The sequence below is a fragment of the Oncorhynchus tshawytscha genome, linkage group LG01 (assembly GCF_018296145.1).
Source record: "Oncorhynchus tshawytscha isolate Ot180627B linkage group LG01, Otsh_v2.0, whole genome shotgun sequence".
In the NCBI taxonomy this organism is placed as follows: domain Eukaryota; kingdom Metazoa; phylum Chordata; class Actinopteri; order Salmoniformes; family Salmonidae; genus Oncorhynchus; species Oncorhynchus tshawytscha.
The window spans coordinates 10479392-10499003 of NC_056429.1; the positions used below are offsets into that span (position 1 = coordinate 10479392).

At 43.8% G+C, this 19612-nt stretch overlaps 1 protein-coding gene across 7 annotated transcripts in view; it reads right to left on the bottom strand.

The window, feature by feature from the left end:
• LOC112259100 (transcription factor SOX-6) overlaps positions 1-19612 on the bottom strand; it is a 196849-nt gene that overhangs the window by 39360 nt on the left and 137877 nt on the right. For 4 of the 7 annotated variants that reach the window (XM_042329731.1, XM_042329814.1, XM_042329632.1 and 1 more), the window contains 3 exons: positions 18875-18954; positions 2992-3165; positions 316-535 (listed from right to left, as the gene is read on the bottom strand). In XM_042329731.1, the coding sequence (XP_042185665.1) occupies positions 316-535; positions 2992-3165; positions 18875-18954 (474 nt within the window). The remainder of the gene's footprint in view (positions 1-315; positions 536-2991; positions 3166-18874; positions 18955-19612) is intronic. The other 3 variants (XM_042329764.1, XM_042329787.1, XM_042329840.1) reach the window with 3 other exon arrangements.

The window sequence follows — 19612 nt, forward strand, 5'->3', positions numbered from 1 at the left end:
TAGAGGAGCTAACGAAATTGTTTTGGTATAAGGCAATGATTTAGATTGGGCTTAATCACAGATAGCAGAGGACGAGAACTAAGGTTTATGGTCCAGGGCAGACAATGATGTGAGAGATCTCTTTAAACCAAATAACGTGTGCTGGGTTTCACTGGTTCCGCTGCCTGGGTTTTCATTGGTACTAAATACAGGGCTTTGGGCACTCGTAAAATTTAAAAACTAGGTCTCCTTTGGGGTTGACTTGAACTGGAGGTGGATGCTAGGAATGTTTGTGTGCAATGTGAAGGTGTTTGCGTGCATTTTGTTTATTTGTACCTGTCAGTGTGTGCGCAGGCATGTGTGTGTGTTCACTGCACCCACCCAGTGAGCCTCTGCCCATGTTGGAGAGAGGGCTGGGGATGCGCCCCTTCCCCATGGTGATGGGGCTGGTCTTGTTGCTGGGGAACAGGGTGTGTGAGGGCGAGGACGGGGATCGGTGGGGCTCGCCAGTCTTGGATCGGGCTGAGAGGTTCAGGGGCTGCGTCGACCCTTCCTCCTGTGGAAGACGAGGAGAAAGAGCAGGTAAGAAAAGGCTGAAAACATCATGGACCTGTTAAATGGGCAAACAATTATTTTGACGTTGTTATGATGGCATTATGACAGACTGCTTCATGTGAAGACCTGGTGAAAATGTAGTTGTCAGTTGAAGTGTGTATACACTGAGTGTACTAAACATTAGCAACACCTTCCTAATATTGAGTTGCACCCCCTTTTGCGCTCAGAACAGCCTCAATTCATTGGGTTATGGACTCCACAAGGTGTCGAATGTGTTCTGCAGGGATTCTGGCCCACGTTGACCCCAATGCTTCCCACAGCTGTGTCAAGTTGGCTGGAAATCATTTGGGTGGTGGACTATTCTTGATACACACAGGAAATTGTTGAGCATGAAAAACCCAGCAGCTTTGCAGTTCTTGACACAAACCGGTGTACTACCATACCCTGTTCAAAGGCACTTAAATCTTTTGTCTTGCCCATTCACCCTCTGTATGGCACATAAGCACAATCTCAATTGTCTCAAGGCAGCAGGTGTTCTTATTATGTTGTACACTCAGTGTAGCTGTCGTGGTGTAAACTCTGCTGAGGAGGATAATTTCTTTGTCCAACTGACTGAAGAGTCTGTCGTCCTGATTCAACCTGACTCCTCTATTCAACTGAGCCTCTGAATTATGTTGAAGCATGTCTGTCTGGGAGTTCAAATTGACAGAATAAAAACATTTGAAGCAGACAGAAAAGTTGTGTTTGTTTATACTCAGTGTAGACCAGTGTGAATGATGTGTTTGAGAGTGCAATATTGCTTTAATACTTTGGTCGTGTTCCCCAGGGCACCGTGTTGAGACCACACATTATTCAGAAGCTGGGAAAAATAAGGCTTTGACCCTCAGATTTCTGCCTAAAAAATGTATTCACTCAATTATCCCGCTCTCAAGTTGTGGCCATTTATAAATACATTTAATCAACAAAAACTTTTGCCGTCTCGTCTCCTCCTCTCTTTCCTAATCAAAGGTTCATGACCACATCGCCTCACATTGAGTTTGTGAGGAATCCCTGGAAGGGGATAGAAACTGGAAGAGAATTCGTCAACACCACCTGACTGAGTCGTGAAAGGGAACGCTAACAAACATGGATTTAATTTGGAACCAGTCTTGGGGAGAGGAGAAAGAACATGATTTGGGAGGCTGGGAGGACATTGGGATGCCAGTGTGGAGGGTAGAGAAAGTGGAAAGGGGTTGGGGAAGGTGGACATTTCAGGGTGGAAGTTTGAAGTTTCAAGGGAAGAGTACTACTGTAGAGCTGTGGTGAGTTCTGACTCCAGTCTATTGTGATGCTGGTTGAGCAGTATTGTAGAGCTGTGGTGAGTTCTGACTCCAGTCTATTGTGATGCTGGTTGCAGTGGTGGTGAGTTCTGACTCCAGTCTATTGTGATGCTGGTTGCAGTGGTGGTGAGTTCTGACGCCAGTCTATTGTGATGCTGGTTGCAGCTGTGGTGAGTTCTGACTCCAGTCTATTGTGATGCTGGTTGAGCAGTATTGTGGAGCTGTGGTGAGTTCTGACTCCAGTCTATTGTGATGCTGGCTGAGTAGTATTGTGGAGCTGTGGTGAGTTCTGACTTCAGTCTATTGTGATGCTGTTTGAGCAGTATTGTGGAGCTGTGGTGAGTTCTGACTCCAGTCTATTGTGATGCTGGTTGAGCAGTATTGTGGAGCTATGGTGAGTTCTGACTCCAGTCTATTACGATGCTGGCTGAGTAGTATTGTGGAGCTGTGGTGTGTTCTGACTCCAGTCTATTGTGATGCTGGTTGAGCAGTATTGTGGAGCTGTGGTGAGTTCTGACTCCAATCTATTGTGATGCTGGTTGAGCAGTATTGTGGAGCTGTGGTGAGTTCTGACTCCAGTCTATTGTGATGCTGGTTGAGCAGTATTGTGGAGCTGTGGTGAGTTCTGACCTCAGTCTATTGTGATGCTGGTTGAGCAGTATTGTGGAGCTGTGGTGAGTTCTGACCTCAGTCTATTGTGATGCTGGTTGAGCAGTATTGTGGAGCTGTGGTGAGTTCTGACTTCAGTCTATTGTGATGCTGGTTGCAGCGACCCCACATAGACACATGGCTCCCATTATTGCCTCGTCGAGTCAAGATGAGGCGTATGCTCTCGAGCTCACTCCAGTAAAGAGGTCTGGGCCCATGCCAAACAGCAGCCATCGCCAATGTGTGTGTGTGTGTGTGTGTGTGTGTGTGTGTGTGTGTGTGTGTGTGTGTGTGTGTGTGTGTGTGTGTGTGTGTGTGTGTGTGTGTGTGTGTGTGTGTGTGTGTGTGTGTGTGTGTGTGTGTGCGCGTGTACACACGTGTGTGTTCATTCCCTTTCACTTGAATCATTGATTCAGTCAGTGAGTTATATACTGTGTAACCAAGGTCCAAAACAAAAACACACAAAGTCAATCATAAAGAGAAGGCTCACCTTAACATGAGTGACAGGACTCAACACTCTCTTCTCACTCTTCAAGCCGGGGGGCGATAGGGGGTCTGAGGAGTTGGGAGGCTGTGGCAGTGAGGCCATTTTGGCTCCAGGTGAGATCTGCATGCTGGCCAGCTGGGCGGCGTACAGCTGCTGCAATGAGAGGAAATAGGGAAACTGACAAGCTATTAACATCAGCAGCCAGCCGCTAGAGTTGGCTTAGTTCCCACCTCCCTCGCTGTGTGTCACACGCCCACACGCACTTCAGAGAAAAAACACAGAGGCCCTGTCTATAGCTGGTTGTGACTTAAAGCTAAAATGAAAAAGACACCCACAACTATGAGCATTGTTGGAGGCATGTGTTTGTTTGTCAAGGTTCAGATCCAGAGAAAACATATTTAACTCAAACCATCGCCAATCTATCTACAATTCGGATTCATTCAACAGATGGTGGTGTTCAGAGCGGCTTGCTCATCGATTGATATCAATGCTTGGATCCAGTTTGAGGTTTTGAGTGTTCCTCAAAACTTCAAGTCAGAGAAATGCTTCAAGTTAAATGTCAGAGTAAAGTTTCAGAGAAATATATTTTTTAACTCTTTCAAAGAATTAATGGAGAATAAACCTCAATTTCAGAGAAATCCTACAAAGCTTCAGCCAGTCCAAGACACTTAGTAAATATTAAACAACCCAATCTAGAAAAGTGAAACACAGTCTCTGTCTGAGGTCCAGCAGTCTGAATCAAAGCTCTGACCACTGCCTGAAACCACTGTCAACCTCCGTTTGAGGACTTGACAACATATCAAAGCCCCAATCCTGCATGAAAACCACCCAGACATGGCTTGTGTTCAGTAAGACTTGGCCTGCCTCTCTTCCTCCTCCTCTCCTCTAATATCTCCATTTCTACACTCTTCTTTTATCTTCTCCTCTCCTGTCTCCTCTCTCACCGTTCTCCACTCTTCTCTCCTCTCCCTCATCTCCTCCCCCCTCTCCTCTCCTCTCCTCTGACCTCAAGCTCTCTCTCCCCTTGTCCTCTCCTCTCTTTCCCCTCTCTACCCCTTTCCCTCTCTCCCCATTGTATCATTGCCCCAGTGTTGTGAGATCTGATTTCCTCTCAGTCTAACCGCTAGGCCTCATGGGGACTCTGAGGTCCGTGGAGGAGGGTGGCAGACACACGAGAAGCAGAGCAGACGGGAGGAAGGCTGCGCCGTCTCATTCTGTGGTTCAGGCAGCGAGTTGGACAGCCTCTCTCTCGAGCCAATATTAAACACAAACAGAAGGGGCCCTCGCCGCGATGAAACAAAGCCCTGGTGTCACGGCGCTTATTTTCCTTGGCGAGTATGAGGAGTGCCCGGGCCAACCTCTGGCGATATGAGATCCGCTCAAGAATGTGCTTTGAATGACTGGTAGGGCCTCACGCGTCTATCATTCACGACCACAAGAGTAACTTGCTGTGGTGATGGCTGTTGTTCATACAACTGCGGAGAAGAGGAGAGCTGAGGTTGAGGTATACACCTTGAATTTCTCCGAGGCCCAAGCACACGTACAAACACCCACACCGTCTCTCTCTACTGAGTAAGGATTATGTATGGGAAGGATTTAGACAGTTAGACACTGGTAGACTCAGCTATGGGCCCCTATACCCAAGCACACTCACACAAACTTCAAACAAACAAACAAACATTCACATTCATACCCCCACACAAACTAAAACAGAGATAGCCCCCCCTTTCAATATGGCTGCCAAAATAACATCAGACAAGAGCTTTGCACAGAGAGCTGACAAAAAGCGACCAGTCGAATGTAAATAGGGAGTCAAATGGTGCACCTTTCTAGTAACATAGTAAAAGACTGCCACAGTCATTTTTAGCCCCATTGAACCTTGGAAATGTATAATTTCATTATTTTTTACTTGACCCTGACCTTGCCAACTGGCATAAATGCTTTTTAAAGTCAAACAAACAAAAGCATTGAAGACAGGCCTTTTTCTCCCTTTTCCGCCCAAAAACCTGAGGGATCGATGGCCGGCTAGAAGCCAATGTGCAACGTAAACAACGGCAATCTGACCTCTCGCTGTTCAGTAAACCCTGAGGGAAGATAATGCAGTGATTTTTTTTAAATTACAAAATGACAAACAGTCTTTAAAAACAAAACTCTCTATTGGACGGGGGCTCTGGCTGTTAGTGCTAATTTGACTGAAACTAAATGATTAGTCTGTAATTTTCCTCCATCAGTGCTGGTTTTGATAGCCATGTTAGCACAATAATATGCTAAGAGAAAGGTATGACGTGCTTTATAGGGGGCTGAGTAGGAGTGCTGATCTAGTATCATTATGGGCTTTAAGATCATAATGAATAAGTTAACATGGATTCTATACCTGCCCCTAGCGGGACTGGTACAATCCCCTTGGCTAGCTTCTTTTAGCCTCGGCTTTCTATTGATCTCAGTATCAGGAAAACACATGGGGGTTGGAATTTTTCAGCAGGTTAGCAGGGAGAGAAAGGAGAAAAAGGGACTGACTGACGCTTACCAAGAAAAGGCTAAATTAACAACTTCTGGTGTGTGTGTGTGTATTCTTATGTATGTGTGTGTTTGTGTGCGTGCGTCATGCGTGCTCACACAAGTGCGTGTGCGTGTGTAAACGCACATATGTGTAAAAGTCACAGTAAGCGTGTCTGTATATATAAACACAGCAAAAAAAAGAAACGTCCCCTCACTGTCAACAGCGTTCATTTTCAGCAAACTTAACATGTGTAAATATTTCTATGAACATAACAAGATTCAACAACTGAGACATAAACTGAACAAGTTCCACAGACATGTGACTAACAGAAATGGAATAATGTGTCCCTGAACAAAGGGGATTCAAAATCCAAAGTAACAGTCAGTATCTGGTGTGGCCACCAGCTGCATTTAGTACTGCAGTGCATCTCCTCCTCATGGACTGCACCATATTTGCCAGTTCTTGCTGTGAGATGTTACTCCACTCTTCCACCAAGGAAACCTGCAAGTTCCCGGACATTTCTGGGGGGAATGGGATTGACGTGCTCAATGGGATTGAGATCCGGGCTCTTCGCTGACCATGGAATAACACTGACATTCCTGTCTTGCAGGAAATCAAACACAGAACTAGCACTATGGCTGGTGGCATTGTCATGCTGGAGGGTCATGTCAGGATGAGCCTGCAGGAAGGGTACCACATGAGGGAGGAGGATGTCTTCCCTGTAACGCACAGCGGTGAAATTGCCTGCAATGACAACAAGTGCAGTTCGATGATGCTGTGACACACCGCCAAAAACCATGATGGACCCTCCACCTCCAAATTGATCCCACTCCAGATTACAGGCCTCGGAGTACCGCTTATTCCTTCAACGATAAACGCAAATCCAACCATCACCCCTGGTGAGACAATACCGTGAAGAATACTTTTTGCCAGTCCTGTCTGGTCCAGCGACGGTGGGTTTGTGCCCATAGGCGATGTTGTTGCCGGTGATGTCTGGTGAGGACCTGCCTTACAACAGGCCTACAAGTCCTCAGTCCAGCCTCTCTCAGCCTATTGCGGACAGTCTGAGCACTGATGGAGGGATTGTGTGTTCCTGGTGTAACTCAGGCAGTTGTTGTTGCCATCCTGTAACTGTCCCGCAGGTGTGATGTACCGATCCTGTGCAGATGTTGTTACACGTGGTCTGCCACAGCGAGGACGATCAGCTGTCCATCATGTCTCCCTGTAGCGCTGTCTTAGGCATCTCACAGTATGAACATTGCCATTTATTTCCCTGGCCACATCTGCACATCTGTATGTTCACCTAGATGAGCAAGGACCACGGGCATCTTTCTTGTGGTGTTTTTCAGAGTCAGTAAAAGGGCCTTTTTAGTGTCCTAAGTTTTCATAACTGTGACCTTAATTGCCTACCGTCTGTAAGCTGTTAGTGTCTTACAACCATTCCACAGGTGCATGATCATTAATTGCTTATGGTTCATTGAACAAGCATGGGAAACAGTGTTTAAACCCTTTACAATGAAGATCTATGAAGCTATTGGGATTTTTACGAATTATCTTTGAAAGACAGGGACCTGAAAAAGGGACAATTCTATTTTTGCTGAGTTTATACATACAGTCGTGGCCAAAAGTTTTGAGAATGAAACAAATATTAATTTTCACAAAGTTTCCTGCATCAGTGTCATTAGATATTTTTGTCAGATGTTACTATGGAATGCTTAAGTATAATTACAAGCATTTCAAGGCTTTTATTGACAAAGGTGCAATGTAACTGGCAGCAATATCCTTGCCTGGGAAGCCCTTTTTGTGCAAAGCAATGATGACGGCACATGTTTCCTTGTGGGTAACCATGGTTGACAGAGGAAGAACAATGATTCCAAGCACCACCCTCATTTTGAAGCTTCCAGTCTGTAATTTGAACTCAATCAGCATGACAGAGTGATCTCCAGCCTTGTCCTCGTCAACACTCACACCTGTGTCAACGAGAGAATCACTGACATGATGTCAGCTGGTCCTTTTGTGGCAGGGCTGAAATGCAGTGGAAATGTTTTTTGGGGGATTCAGTTCATTTGCATGGCAAAGAGGGACTTTGCAATTAATTGCAATTCATCTGATCACTCTTCATAACATTCTGGAGTATATGCAAATTGCCACCATAAAAACAGAGGCAGCAGACTTTGTGAAAATGTATATTTGTGTCATTCTCAAAACCTTTGGCCACGACTGGACATATACAGTTGAAGTCGGAAGTTTACACCTTAGCCAAATACATTTAAACTCAGTTTTTCACAATTCCTGACATTTAATCCTAGTAAAAATTCCCTGTCTTAGGTCAGTTAGGATCACCACTTTATTTTAAGAATATGAAATTTCAGAATAATATTAGAGAGAATTATTTATTTCAGCTTTTATTTCTTTCATCACATTCCCAGTGGGTCAGACATTTACAGACACTCAACTAGTACTTGGTAGCATTGGCTTATTATTTCACTTGGGTCAAATGTTTCGGGTAGCCCATAGGCGGGTAGCCCACAAGCTTCCCACAATAAGTTGGGTGAATTTTCTCTTATTCTTCCTGACAGAGCTGGTGTAATTGAGTCAGGTTTGTAGGCCTCCTTACTCGCACACGCTTTTTCAGTTCTGCCCACAGATTTTCTATGAGATTGAAGTCAGGGCTTTGTGATGGCCACTCCGATGCCTTGACTTTGTTGTGCTTAACCCATTTTGCCACCACTTTTATAGTATGCTTGGGGTCATTGTTCATTTGGAAGACCAATTTGCGACCAAGCTTTAACTATCTGACTGATGTCTTGAGATGTTGCTTCAATATATCAACATACATTTCCATCCTCATGATGCCATCTATTTTGTGAAGTGCACCAGTCGCTCCAGCAGCAAAGTACCCCCACAACATGATGCTGCCACCCCCGTGCTTCACGGTTGGGATGGTGTACTTTGGCCTGCAAGCCTCCCCTTTTTTCCTCCCCCTTTTCCAAACATGTTCATTATGGCCAAACAGTCCTATTTTTGTTTCATCAGACCAGAGGACATTTCTCCAAAAAGTACGATCTTTGTCCCCATGTGCAGTTGCAAACCGTAGTCTGGCTTTTTTATTGCGGTTTTGGAGCAGCGGCTTCTTCCTTGCTGAGCGGCCTTTCAGGTTATGTCGATATCAGACTCGTTTTACTCTGGACATTTGATACTTTTGTACCTGTTTCCTCCAGCATCTTCACAAGGTCCTTTGCTGTTGTTCTGGGATTGATTTGCACTTTTCGCAACAAAGTACATTCATCTCTAGGAGAAAGAATGTGTCTCCTTCCTAAGCGGTATGACGGCTGCATGGTCTCATGGTGTTTATACTTGGGTACTATCGTTTGGAAATTGCTCCCAAGGATGAACCAGACTTGTGGAGGTCTACAGTTTTTTTCTGAAGTCTTGGCCTATTTCTTTTGATTTTCCCATGATGTCAAGCAAAGATGCACTGAGTTTGAAGGTAGGCCTTGAAATACATCCACAGGTACACCTCCAATTGACTCAAATTATACCATTTAGCCTATCAGAAGCTTCTAAAGCCATGACATAATTTTCTGGCATTTTGAAAGCTGTTTAAAGGCAGTCAACTTAGTGTATGTAAAATTCTGACCCACTGGAATTGTGATACAATGAATTATAAGTGAAATAATCTGTCTGTAAACAATTGTTCAAAAAATGACTTGTGTCATGCACAAAGTAGAAGTCCTAACCAACTTGCCAAAACTATAGTTTGTTAACAAAACATTTGTGGAGTGGTTGAAAAAGGAGTTTTAATGACTCCAACCTAAGTGTATGTTAACTTCCGACTTCAACTGTACATAGCATAGGAATGCCCTCTAATAGATTCACAGCTGAGTCTCATTGAGAACACGGCCATCACTAGTCCTCAAGTTGTGCCTATGCTCTAATCTCTTCAATGGGTCAGATGTCTGCTCCTTAAAGTCTGCCCCAAAACATTTTGATTTGATTCTCCTATTAAATTCGGAAGTCACACAAATGTCATGCAATGAATGAAATCACACAGGGCAAAACAAATTTGCAAACCCCTATATTTAGCAAAGTGGTGGGAAACCCTTGATTCTCCGTATATCAGTGTTGCGTCAATACCTCACCTTTAGAGCTATGAAACAGAAATAGCTAATTGAGCCGGAGAGGAAAAGAGTGAGCGACGTCTTGTGATGACAACAAGAATGTCTGCTAAGTAACTGTATTGCACTCTCATTAATGGGACACAAAGGGGGTAATTCTTCAATTGAACTGAACTGCAGATGCCAGGCACCGGCCATAAGGACTGGAAACAATTGACCGATGAAGTCCCAAATGGCATTCTATTCTCTTTATAGTGCACTAGTTTTGATGTGAGCCGGTGCCATTGAAACACAGCCCCTGGCTCCTAAAACATTCTGCCGCTTGTTGTGCTGGTCATGAATGATCCAATACACTTATATATTGTATTCTAGTTTCCCTCCTATGACTATACTGTAAGTGCAACATATTGTTGAGGTAAAATAAATTGAAGGTGTAGAATGCAAGATTTGGAGATCAAGCTATCCTGTCTTCCATCTTTAGACTGTTATAAATAGATGCATCATTTTATAGGATTGTAATGGATTTGGTATTCCCCTCCCTCTCACCCTCCTAACCAGATACATTCTCCTCTCTCCATGACCATCCCTCTCCTCTCCATTACTCTCTCTCTCCTCTCCATTATCCTCTCCTCTCCCTTACTCTCTCTCTATCTCCATCACAATCTGTCTTCTCTCCATTACTATCTCTTCATCTCCCTCTCCATTACTGTCTATCTCTCTCTCCATTACTATCTCTCAATTATCTCCTCTCCTATCTATCTATCTATCTATCTATCTATCTATCTATCTATCTATCTATCTATCTATCTATCTATCTATCTATCTATCTATCTATCTATCTATCTATCTATCTATCTATCTATCTATCTATCCATCTATCTATCTATCTATCTATCTATCTACCTACCTACCTACCTACCTGCCTGCCTACCTACCTGCCTGCCTACCTATCTATCTATCTATCTATCTATCTATCTATCTATCTATCTATCTATCTATCTATCTATCTATCTATCTATCTATCTATCTATCTATCTATCTATCTATCTATCTATCTATCTATCCATCTATCTATCTGTCTCAATTCTCTCCTCTCCATTAGTATATGTCAATCTCTCTCCTCTCCATTACTACCTCTCTCTCCTCTCCATTACTATCTCTCAATCTCACTACTCTCCATTACTCTCTCTCCATTCCCTTTTAATCTATCGACTCTCCATTACTGTCTCTCTCTCTCTACTATCGCCAACTCTCTCCTCTCCTCTCCATTATCTCTCGATCTCTCTCCTCTCCACTAATATCTCTCAATCTCTGTACTCTCTCTCCACTCCCTTCCTATCACTCTCCTATTACTATCTCTCTATCCTCTCCATTACTATCGCTCTCCTATTACTATCTCTCTATCCTCTCCATTACTATCGCTCTCCTATTACTATCTCTCTATCCTCTCCATTACTATCGCTCAATAGCTCTACTCTCCATTACGCTCTCCTCTCCATTTCTATCTCTCTAATCTCCCTTACTATATCTCTCTTGAGCAGATCAACATGAAGAACAGCGTCGCCGCCTTGGTGCCGGATCTGCCTGCGCCTTCATCGCTGGGACTGCCTGTGTCTAAGCACAGCTGTGCTGACTGCAACTACACTGACTCCAACAGCGGCTTTGTCGTCGAGCTCGGCTCCTTTCCCTCTCTCTGGCTCTGATTGGCCTCTGCCTGCTGTGGGAGGTCTGGACCTATCGTCAGGAGCTGCAGGCATACACTATCCTGCTTCTCGTGGGCCCGTGAAATGTTCCACAAATTTTGTGAGGGTTAGGAATGGGCAAATTTGTCCATTCCATTCTTCGGCCGTTGTATTGGGTAGTTCAATGGTGAGAAATGTCACAGTCCCTGGAGCAAAAACCTTGTGCTATCCAGGAGCACGATTACAGGACATCAATAAGCAGCTCCCAAACATTGTAAACCTGCATCAGGACATCAATAAGCTGCTACCAAACATTGTAAACCTGCATCAGGACATCAATAAGCTGCTCCCAAACATTGTAAACCTGCATCAGGACATCAATAAGCTGCTCCCAAACATTGTAAACCAGCATCAGGACATCAATAAAACTGCTCCAAACATTATAAACCTGCATCAGGACATCAATAAGCTGCTCCCAAACATTATAAACCTGCATCAGGACATCAATAAGCTGCTATAAACCTGCAAACATTAAACATTAAACCAGCATCAGGACATCAATAAGCTGCTCCCAAACATTATAAACCTGCATCAGGACATCAATAAGCTGCTCCCAAACATTATAAACCTGCATCAGGACATCAATAAGCTGCTACCAAACATTATAAACCTGCATCAGGACATCAATAAGCTGCTACCAAACATTATAAACCAGCATCAGGACATCAATAAGCTGCTACCAAACATTATAAACCAGCATCAGGACATCAATAAGCAGCTCCCAAACATTATAAACCTGCATCAGGACATCAATAAGCTGCTCCTAAACATGATAAATCTGCATCAGGACATCAATAAGCTGCTCCAAAACATTTTAAACCTGCATCAGGACATCAATAAGCTGCTCCTAAACATTATAAACCTGCATCAGGACATCAATAAGCTGCTCCCTAACATTATAAACCTGCATCAGGACATCAATAAGCTGCTCCCAAACATTATAAACCTGCATCAGGACATCAATAATCTGCTCCCAAACACTATAAACTTGCATCAGGACATCAATAACCTGCTACCAAACATTATAAACCTACATCCGGACATCAATAATCTGCTCCCAAACACTATAAACTTGCATCAGGACATCAATAAGCTGCTCCCAAACATTATAAACCTGCATCAGGACATCAATTACCTGCTACCAAACATTATAAACCTGCATCCGGACATCAATAATCTGCTCCCAAACATTGTAAACCTGTATCAGGACATCAATAAGCTGCTACCAAACATTGTAAACCTGCATCAGGACATCAATAAGCTGCTCCCAAACATTGTAAACCTGCATCAGGACATCAATAAGCTGCTCCCAAACATTATAAACCTGCATCAGGACATCAATAAGCTGCTCCCAAACATTATAAACCTGCATCAGGACATCAATAAGCTGCTCCCAAACATTATAAACCTGCATCAGGACATCAATAATCTGCTCCCAAACATTATAAACCTGCATCAGGACATCAATAAGCTGCTCCCAAACATTATAAACCTGCATCAGGACATCAATAATCTGCTCCCAAACATTATAAACCTGCATCAGGACATCAATAAGCTGCTCCCAAACATTATAAACCTGCATCAGGACATCAATAAGCTGCTACCAAACATTGTAAACCTGCATCAGGACATCAATAAGCTGCTCCCAAACATTGTAAACCTGCATCAGGACATCAATAAGCTGCTCCCAAACATTGTAAACCTGCATCAGGACATCAATAAGCTGCTCCCAAACATTGTAAACCAGCATCAGGACATCAATAAGCTGCTCCCAAACATTATAAACCTGCATCAGGACATCAATAAGCTGCTCCCAAACATTATAAACCTGCATCAGGACATCAATAAACTGCTACCAAACATTGTAAACCTGCATCAGGACATCAATAATCTGCTCCCAAACATTGTAAACCAGCATCAGGACATCAATAATCTGCTCCCAAACATTATAAACCTGCATCAGGACATCAATAATCTGCTCCCAAACATTGTAAACCAGCATCAGGACATCAATAAGCTGCTACCAAACATTGTAAACCTGCATCAGGACATCAATAATCTGCTCCCAAACATTATAAACCTGCATCAGGACATCAATAATCTGCTCCCAAACATTGTAAACCAGCATCAGGACATCAATAAGCTGCTACCAAACATTGTAAACCTGCATCAGGACATCAATAATCTGCTCCCAAACATTGTAAACCAGCATCAGGACATCAATAAGCTGCTCCCAAACATTATAAACCTGCATCAGGACATCAATAATCTGCTCCCAAACATTGTAAACCAGCATCAGGACATCAATAATCTGCTCCCAAACATTGTAAACCAGCATCAGGACATCAATAAGCTGCTCCCAAACATTATAAACCTGCATCAGGACATCAATAAGCTGCTCCCAAACATTGTAAACCTGCATCAGGACATCAATAAGCTGCTACCAAACATTGTAAACCTGCATCAGGACATCAATAAGCTGCTCCCAAACATTGTAAACCTGCATCAGGACATCAATAAGCTGCTACCAAACATTGTAAACCTGCATCAGGACATCAATAAGCAGCTCCCAAACATTGTAAACCTGCATCAGGACATCAATAAGCTGCTACCAAACATTATAAACCTGCATCAGGACATCAATAAGCTGCTACCAAACATTATAAACCTGCATCAGGACATCAATAAGCTGTTCCCAAACATTATAAACCTGCATCAGGACATCAATAAGCAGCTCCCAAACATTTTAAACCAGCATCACGAAATTGAGTCTATCATAGTTCATGTGTGATTCGATAACATTATGGAGGGCAGCTCAGAACAGCTGAAGATGGACTTTAAAGAGCTGATTGGGTCTCAGCTTGACACCAACAAACGTCCCATAATATCTGGCCCCCTGCCCTCCCTAAATCGTGACCTTGAACGGTTCAGCAGACTTGTATCCCTCCATAACTGGCTTTGTGACTATTGCAGCTCTGTGGGTGTAACATTTATTGACAATTCTGATACCTTCTGGAAACAACAATCATTTTAAAAGGAGGATGGGATCCACCCAAAACATTTGGGTTCCTGGATCCTTTCGCAGCATTATAAAGGTACGTTGAGACAATGACTTATCAATGACCCAAGCCCAGCTCAGTTAATACCTACCATTGTGATGAGTTGTCATAATGCTTCAGCAAATGTACATTATCCCAGGTGCGTTGGAAGACACAATGTAAGTAACCTAATTTATGTCCCTCTAACTGCCTTGAACGACTTATGTGCAGTAATCATGTGACTGAACCAGAGTTATACTGTTAGCACTGAGTCGTGTGCCCTAATAGGAAGTCCAAGGTGTGTAGCTCACCCTGCACTGACATAAATAACATGAGCATGTCTTGTTGCTGTTGCTGTTTATATTCAGAACCACATTCCTGTAAAGCTTAGACAGGATCTCATGTTAAATACTGTTGAAGTAATATGGCTACATCTGCCTCACCTAAAGCCCATTCTGGTGGGAAGCAGCTATAGACCACCAAGTGCTAAAAGTCGGTATCTGGATCAATTGTGAAATGCTTGATAATGTTTGTGATATCAACAGAGGCATATTTTCTGGGGGATTTAAGTAGTGACTGGTTTCATCAAGCTGCCCACTCAAGAAAAAAAAAGAAAACTGTAACCAGTGCCTGCAACCTGGTTCAGTCACCCTACCAGGGTAGTTACAAACAGCACAGAAATGAAATCATCAACATGTATTGACCACATCTTTACTAATGCTGCAGAAATGTGCTTTAAAGCAGTATCCAAAACCATTGGCTGTAGTGATCACAATATAGTAGCACTATCTAGGAAAACCAAAGTTCCTAAGGCTGGGCATAATATTGAGTATTAGGCCCATGGCAAGGGAGAACTGGAGCACTACCAGACCCTGTCTGTCAGTCTCTAAAACAGTTTGATGTTGCTGGGACTGAAGCACTACCAGATCCTGTCTGTCAGTCTCTAAAACAGTTTGATGTTGCTGGGACTGAAGCACTACCAGATCCTGTCTGTCAGTCTCTAAAACAGTTTGATGTTGCTGGGTTTGAAGCTCTACCGGATCCTGTCTGTCAGTCTCTAAAACAGTTTGATGTTGCTGGGTTTGAAGCACTACCAGATCCTGTCTGTCAGTCTCTAAAACAGTTTGATGTTGCTGGGACTGAAGCACTATCAGATCCTGTCTGTCAGTCTCTAAAACAGTTTGATGTTGCTGGGTTTGAAGCACTACCAGATCCTGTCTGTCAGTCTCTAAAACAGTTTGATGTTGCTGGGTTTGAAGCACTACCAGATCCTGTCTGTCAGTCTCTAAAACAGTTTGATGTTGCTGGGACTGAAGCACTACCAGATCCTGTCTGTCAGTCTCTAAAACAGTTTGATGTTGCTGGGTTTGAAGCTCTACCGGATCCTGTCTGTCAGTCTCTAAAACAGTTTGATGTTGCTGGGTTTGAAGCACTACCAGATCCTGTCTGTCAGTCTCTAAAACAGTTTGATGTTGCTGGGACTGAAGCACTACCAGATCCTGTCTGTCAGTCTCTAAAACAGTTTGATGTTGCTGGGTTTGAAGCACTACCAGATCCTGTCTGTCAGTCTCTAAAACAGTTTGATGTTGCTGGGTTTGAAGCACTACCAGATCCTGTCTGTCAGTCTCTAAAACAGTTTGATGTTGCTGGGACTGAAGCACTACCAGATCCTGTCTGTCAGTCTCTAAAACAGTTTGATGTTGCTGGGTTTGAAGCACTACCGGATCCTGTCTGTCAGTCTCTAAAACAGTTTGATGTTGCTGGAAAAAATCCTGGAACCCCTGCATTTAGGATGAATCCCGTCTCTTTTAAAAAGTGCTGGTTGCTCCCACAGCATTTCAAAGAGACATTTCTGTCGTTGCAAAGTTTCTTCATGTATTTCATTTAGAGCAAAGAGTCGACTGAAACATTCCAAACCCCTTCGGTAGCATGGGAGAGGCCAGAGATAATTACTATCTTCCTTGCGCTAGCGAGGGTCTGTTAAAAAATGTTGTAGTCCTCCCTCAGATCTCCTAAAAACGAAGGTCGTTAAAACCTAAGTGAGTGACGATGGTGTCAATATTGGAGTAGTTGGCTAGAACTGTGGGCAAGAGAGAGTTGACGTCATGGACATGGGCTCCTGGGTGACAGTGGACCTTAGTTGGTCCACAGACCATAGGCAGGCTAAGATCTCGAGCTGCCCACAATGATGATGGTAGTGATGGAATCTGATGGGGAAACGACCTGCTGAACTGTGGTGGCCGTGAGGGAGGGTGCCACTGGGTGGCCGTGGGTGTTGGTATACACCCAGGATCCGTGCTGACTCCCGGGGCTGGTAGGTCCATCTCAAGCGGGGCAAAGCTGTTTGATAGCTGGGTCAGATCTTCTCGGGTTGGTGGGAGGCCAGACTGCCTCCCCGACCTCCTACGCCTTGCGAGTGTCCAGTCTCCCATGGGCCGCGGAGCTGAGCTTAACATCTGTCTGTTGGATTGGGACAGATCAATGCCGCCCTACTCATCAACAGCTTTGCTGTTGAGATTGGGTTTGCCTGGGTTACAGCAAGGTCGCTGTATTTAGAAAGCAGGTTTTCCTTTTCTCGCATTCGAGCTAACAGACGGAGGATCTCTTCCCTAAGATGCTTGATGGTGGTGCATTTAGGGCAGACAAATGCCTGTCCATTTTCCAGTTCCACCTTATCTTCATCTTGTGTAAAAATCATCTCACATCTGAAGCATTTGTGGGGTGTCTCACCGTGTGTCTCACCGTGTGTCTCACCGTGTGTCTCACCGTGTGTCTCACCGTGTGTCTCACCGTGTGTCTCACCGTGTGTCTCACCGTGTGTCTCACTCTGACTCGTCTACAGTACATATGAAGCAGAGCCTGACCTGAGAGAGGGAGAACTTCTAAAGCACTACAGCGTACACCCAATGGCCACACACAGATGAGATGATTAATAATACTGCATAAGGCCAGGATACCACGATGCTCATTGAGACGTAGACATATATCATGCCACTACTTTTCTATAAGATTGCGTTATTTTTGTCAAGACAAACTGAAGACTGTGTACTGTAGCACTATAACCCATATGGCCACACACAGACCACAGGGCTTAATAACAGTGCCACTTCTCCACATACATTAGCACTATACGCTTAATCTTTAGATGAGGTTAGACGTATGTCATTCTACTGAACTCTTATGTCCTTTTTGTCATTACATACTAAGAAAATGATTTTGTATCATTTTTCCAGCATTCCTAACCTTCTCTTTCCTTCAATGACGCTTACCCTATCTGTCTATAAATCTCAACCACTCCCCTTCACTTTGTTTTTGTTCTAAACAAGCGGTATAATGAGCATCTTCCTCTTTCATTCAGGTTTTCCTTCTCTCCATCTCTGAGATGTTTAAATATGAATGATTACACATGTCACGGTGCATTCATCCTCTTCGTTCTACCTCACAAACGAACACGCACACACAACACCACTGTGAGGTACAGATGCTTTGATCATTTCAAAGGCACACGTGGAGATATTCTGTCTGACTGAACAGCAGGTTCTGTTTCCCAACGACACCACACAGTGCTTTGTTAGGTCAATAACATTTAATGAGAGCTTTGCTAGGGGAAGCCATATTACAGCCTGAATAACCTGAGGCAAAGCTGTTATGTTTAACAGCTGACTGCAACGATACCAGAAATAATGATTGACGCCGGAAAGTGATAGTTTACCTACGAATATAACAATTTCAGACGTTCTGTTATTTTTCAATATGCTGTAGAGGAGGGGTGGACAACAATGTTGTAAAATTGGGGTACGCCCTTTGGGGTAGAGGCATTTTTTTTCTTATTTTTTTGAAGCCATGTTCAATGATAACTATTATCTATAGGTGCCATTCGCTAACCATAGGTGTCAAGCACCAATAAAAATATGATACATTGCCTAGGCCAGGTGTTGTGCTAGTGGGTTGGAATACCAAAGAGATTTATCATATTGGCCTTTGTTTGACTCAGTCAACATATTTCAGATAAGGGAAGTGGTGGGTTCAATATCTAGGTTATAGAGTCTATAGGCTTCGTAAACATGGGAGTCTATAGGGGGCTTGGTTAGTTAGCATTGTTTCTAATGCCGGGCTAGTATTTTGTGGTTAGGCTCTCATGCAGGACTTAGTGGACTAGCATGTTTCTGATAATACGTTTGTCTTATTGGGATCTACCCTCAAGACGAAATTTCCTCTGGAAAAACAATAAAAAACAAAACTGGTTCCAAATTTGGTGCAGATACTTAGTAGGCCTAAATTTGGTACTGTAAATGCTTGTTAGCATGTCAGTACCTTTCCTTTGTGGAGAAGCACATGGTGATGTAGGGTGAAGTGGCCTCTAGACGCTGATCTTGGGTCAGTTTTGCATTTCCAATTCTAATGGTTTAGGTAAGGATTGGGGTAGGGAAGCTGATCCTAGATGTGTAGTTAAGTGAAATGTTTCCCTGAAGAAGCACATGGGCCTACCTGTAGTTGTAGCGGGCTCAGTCCTGACGCGGCTGCAGCTGCCATTGTGGATGGAATGAACTGCATGGGATAGTTATCACCTATCAGGAGAGAGACAACAAAACATACAATGAACTTCATGGGGTAGTTATAACCTATCAGGAGAGAGACAACAAAACATACAATGAACTGCATGGGGTAGTTATCACCTATCCTGACCCCTCCTGTCTCAGCCTCCAGTATTTATGCTGCAGTAGTTTATGTGTCGGGGGCTAGGGTCAGTTTGTTATATCTGGAGTACCTCTCCTGTCCTATTCGGTGTCCTGTGTGAATCTAGGTGTGCGTTCTCTAATTCTCTCTTTCTCTCTCTCTCTCAGAGGACCTGAGCCCTAGGACCATGCCCCAGGACTACCTGACATGATGACTCCTTGCTGTCCCCAGTCCACCTGGCCGTGCTGCTGCTCCAGTTTCAACTGACCTGAGCCCTAGGACCATGCCCCAGGACTACCTGACATGATGACTCCTTGCTGTCCCCAGTCCACCTGACCGTGCTGCTGCTCCAGTTTCAACTGTTCTGCCTTATTATTATACGACCATGCTGGTCATTTATGAAAATTTGAACATCTTGGCCATGTTCTGTTATAATCTCCACCCGGCACAGCCAGAAGAGGACTGGCCACCCCACATAGCCTGGTTCCTCTCTAGGTTTCTTCCTATGTTTTGGCCTTTCTAGGGAGTTTTTCCTAGCCACCGTGCTTC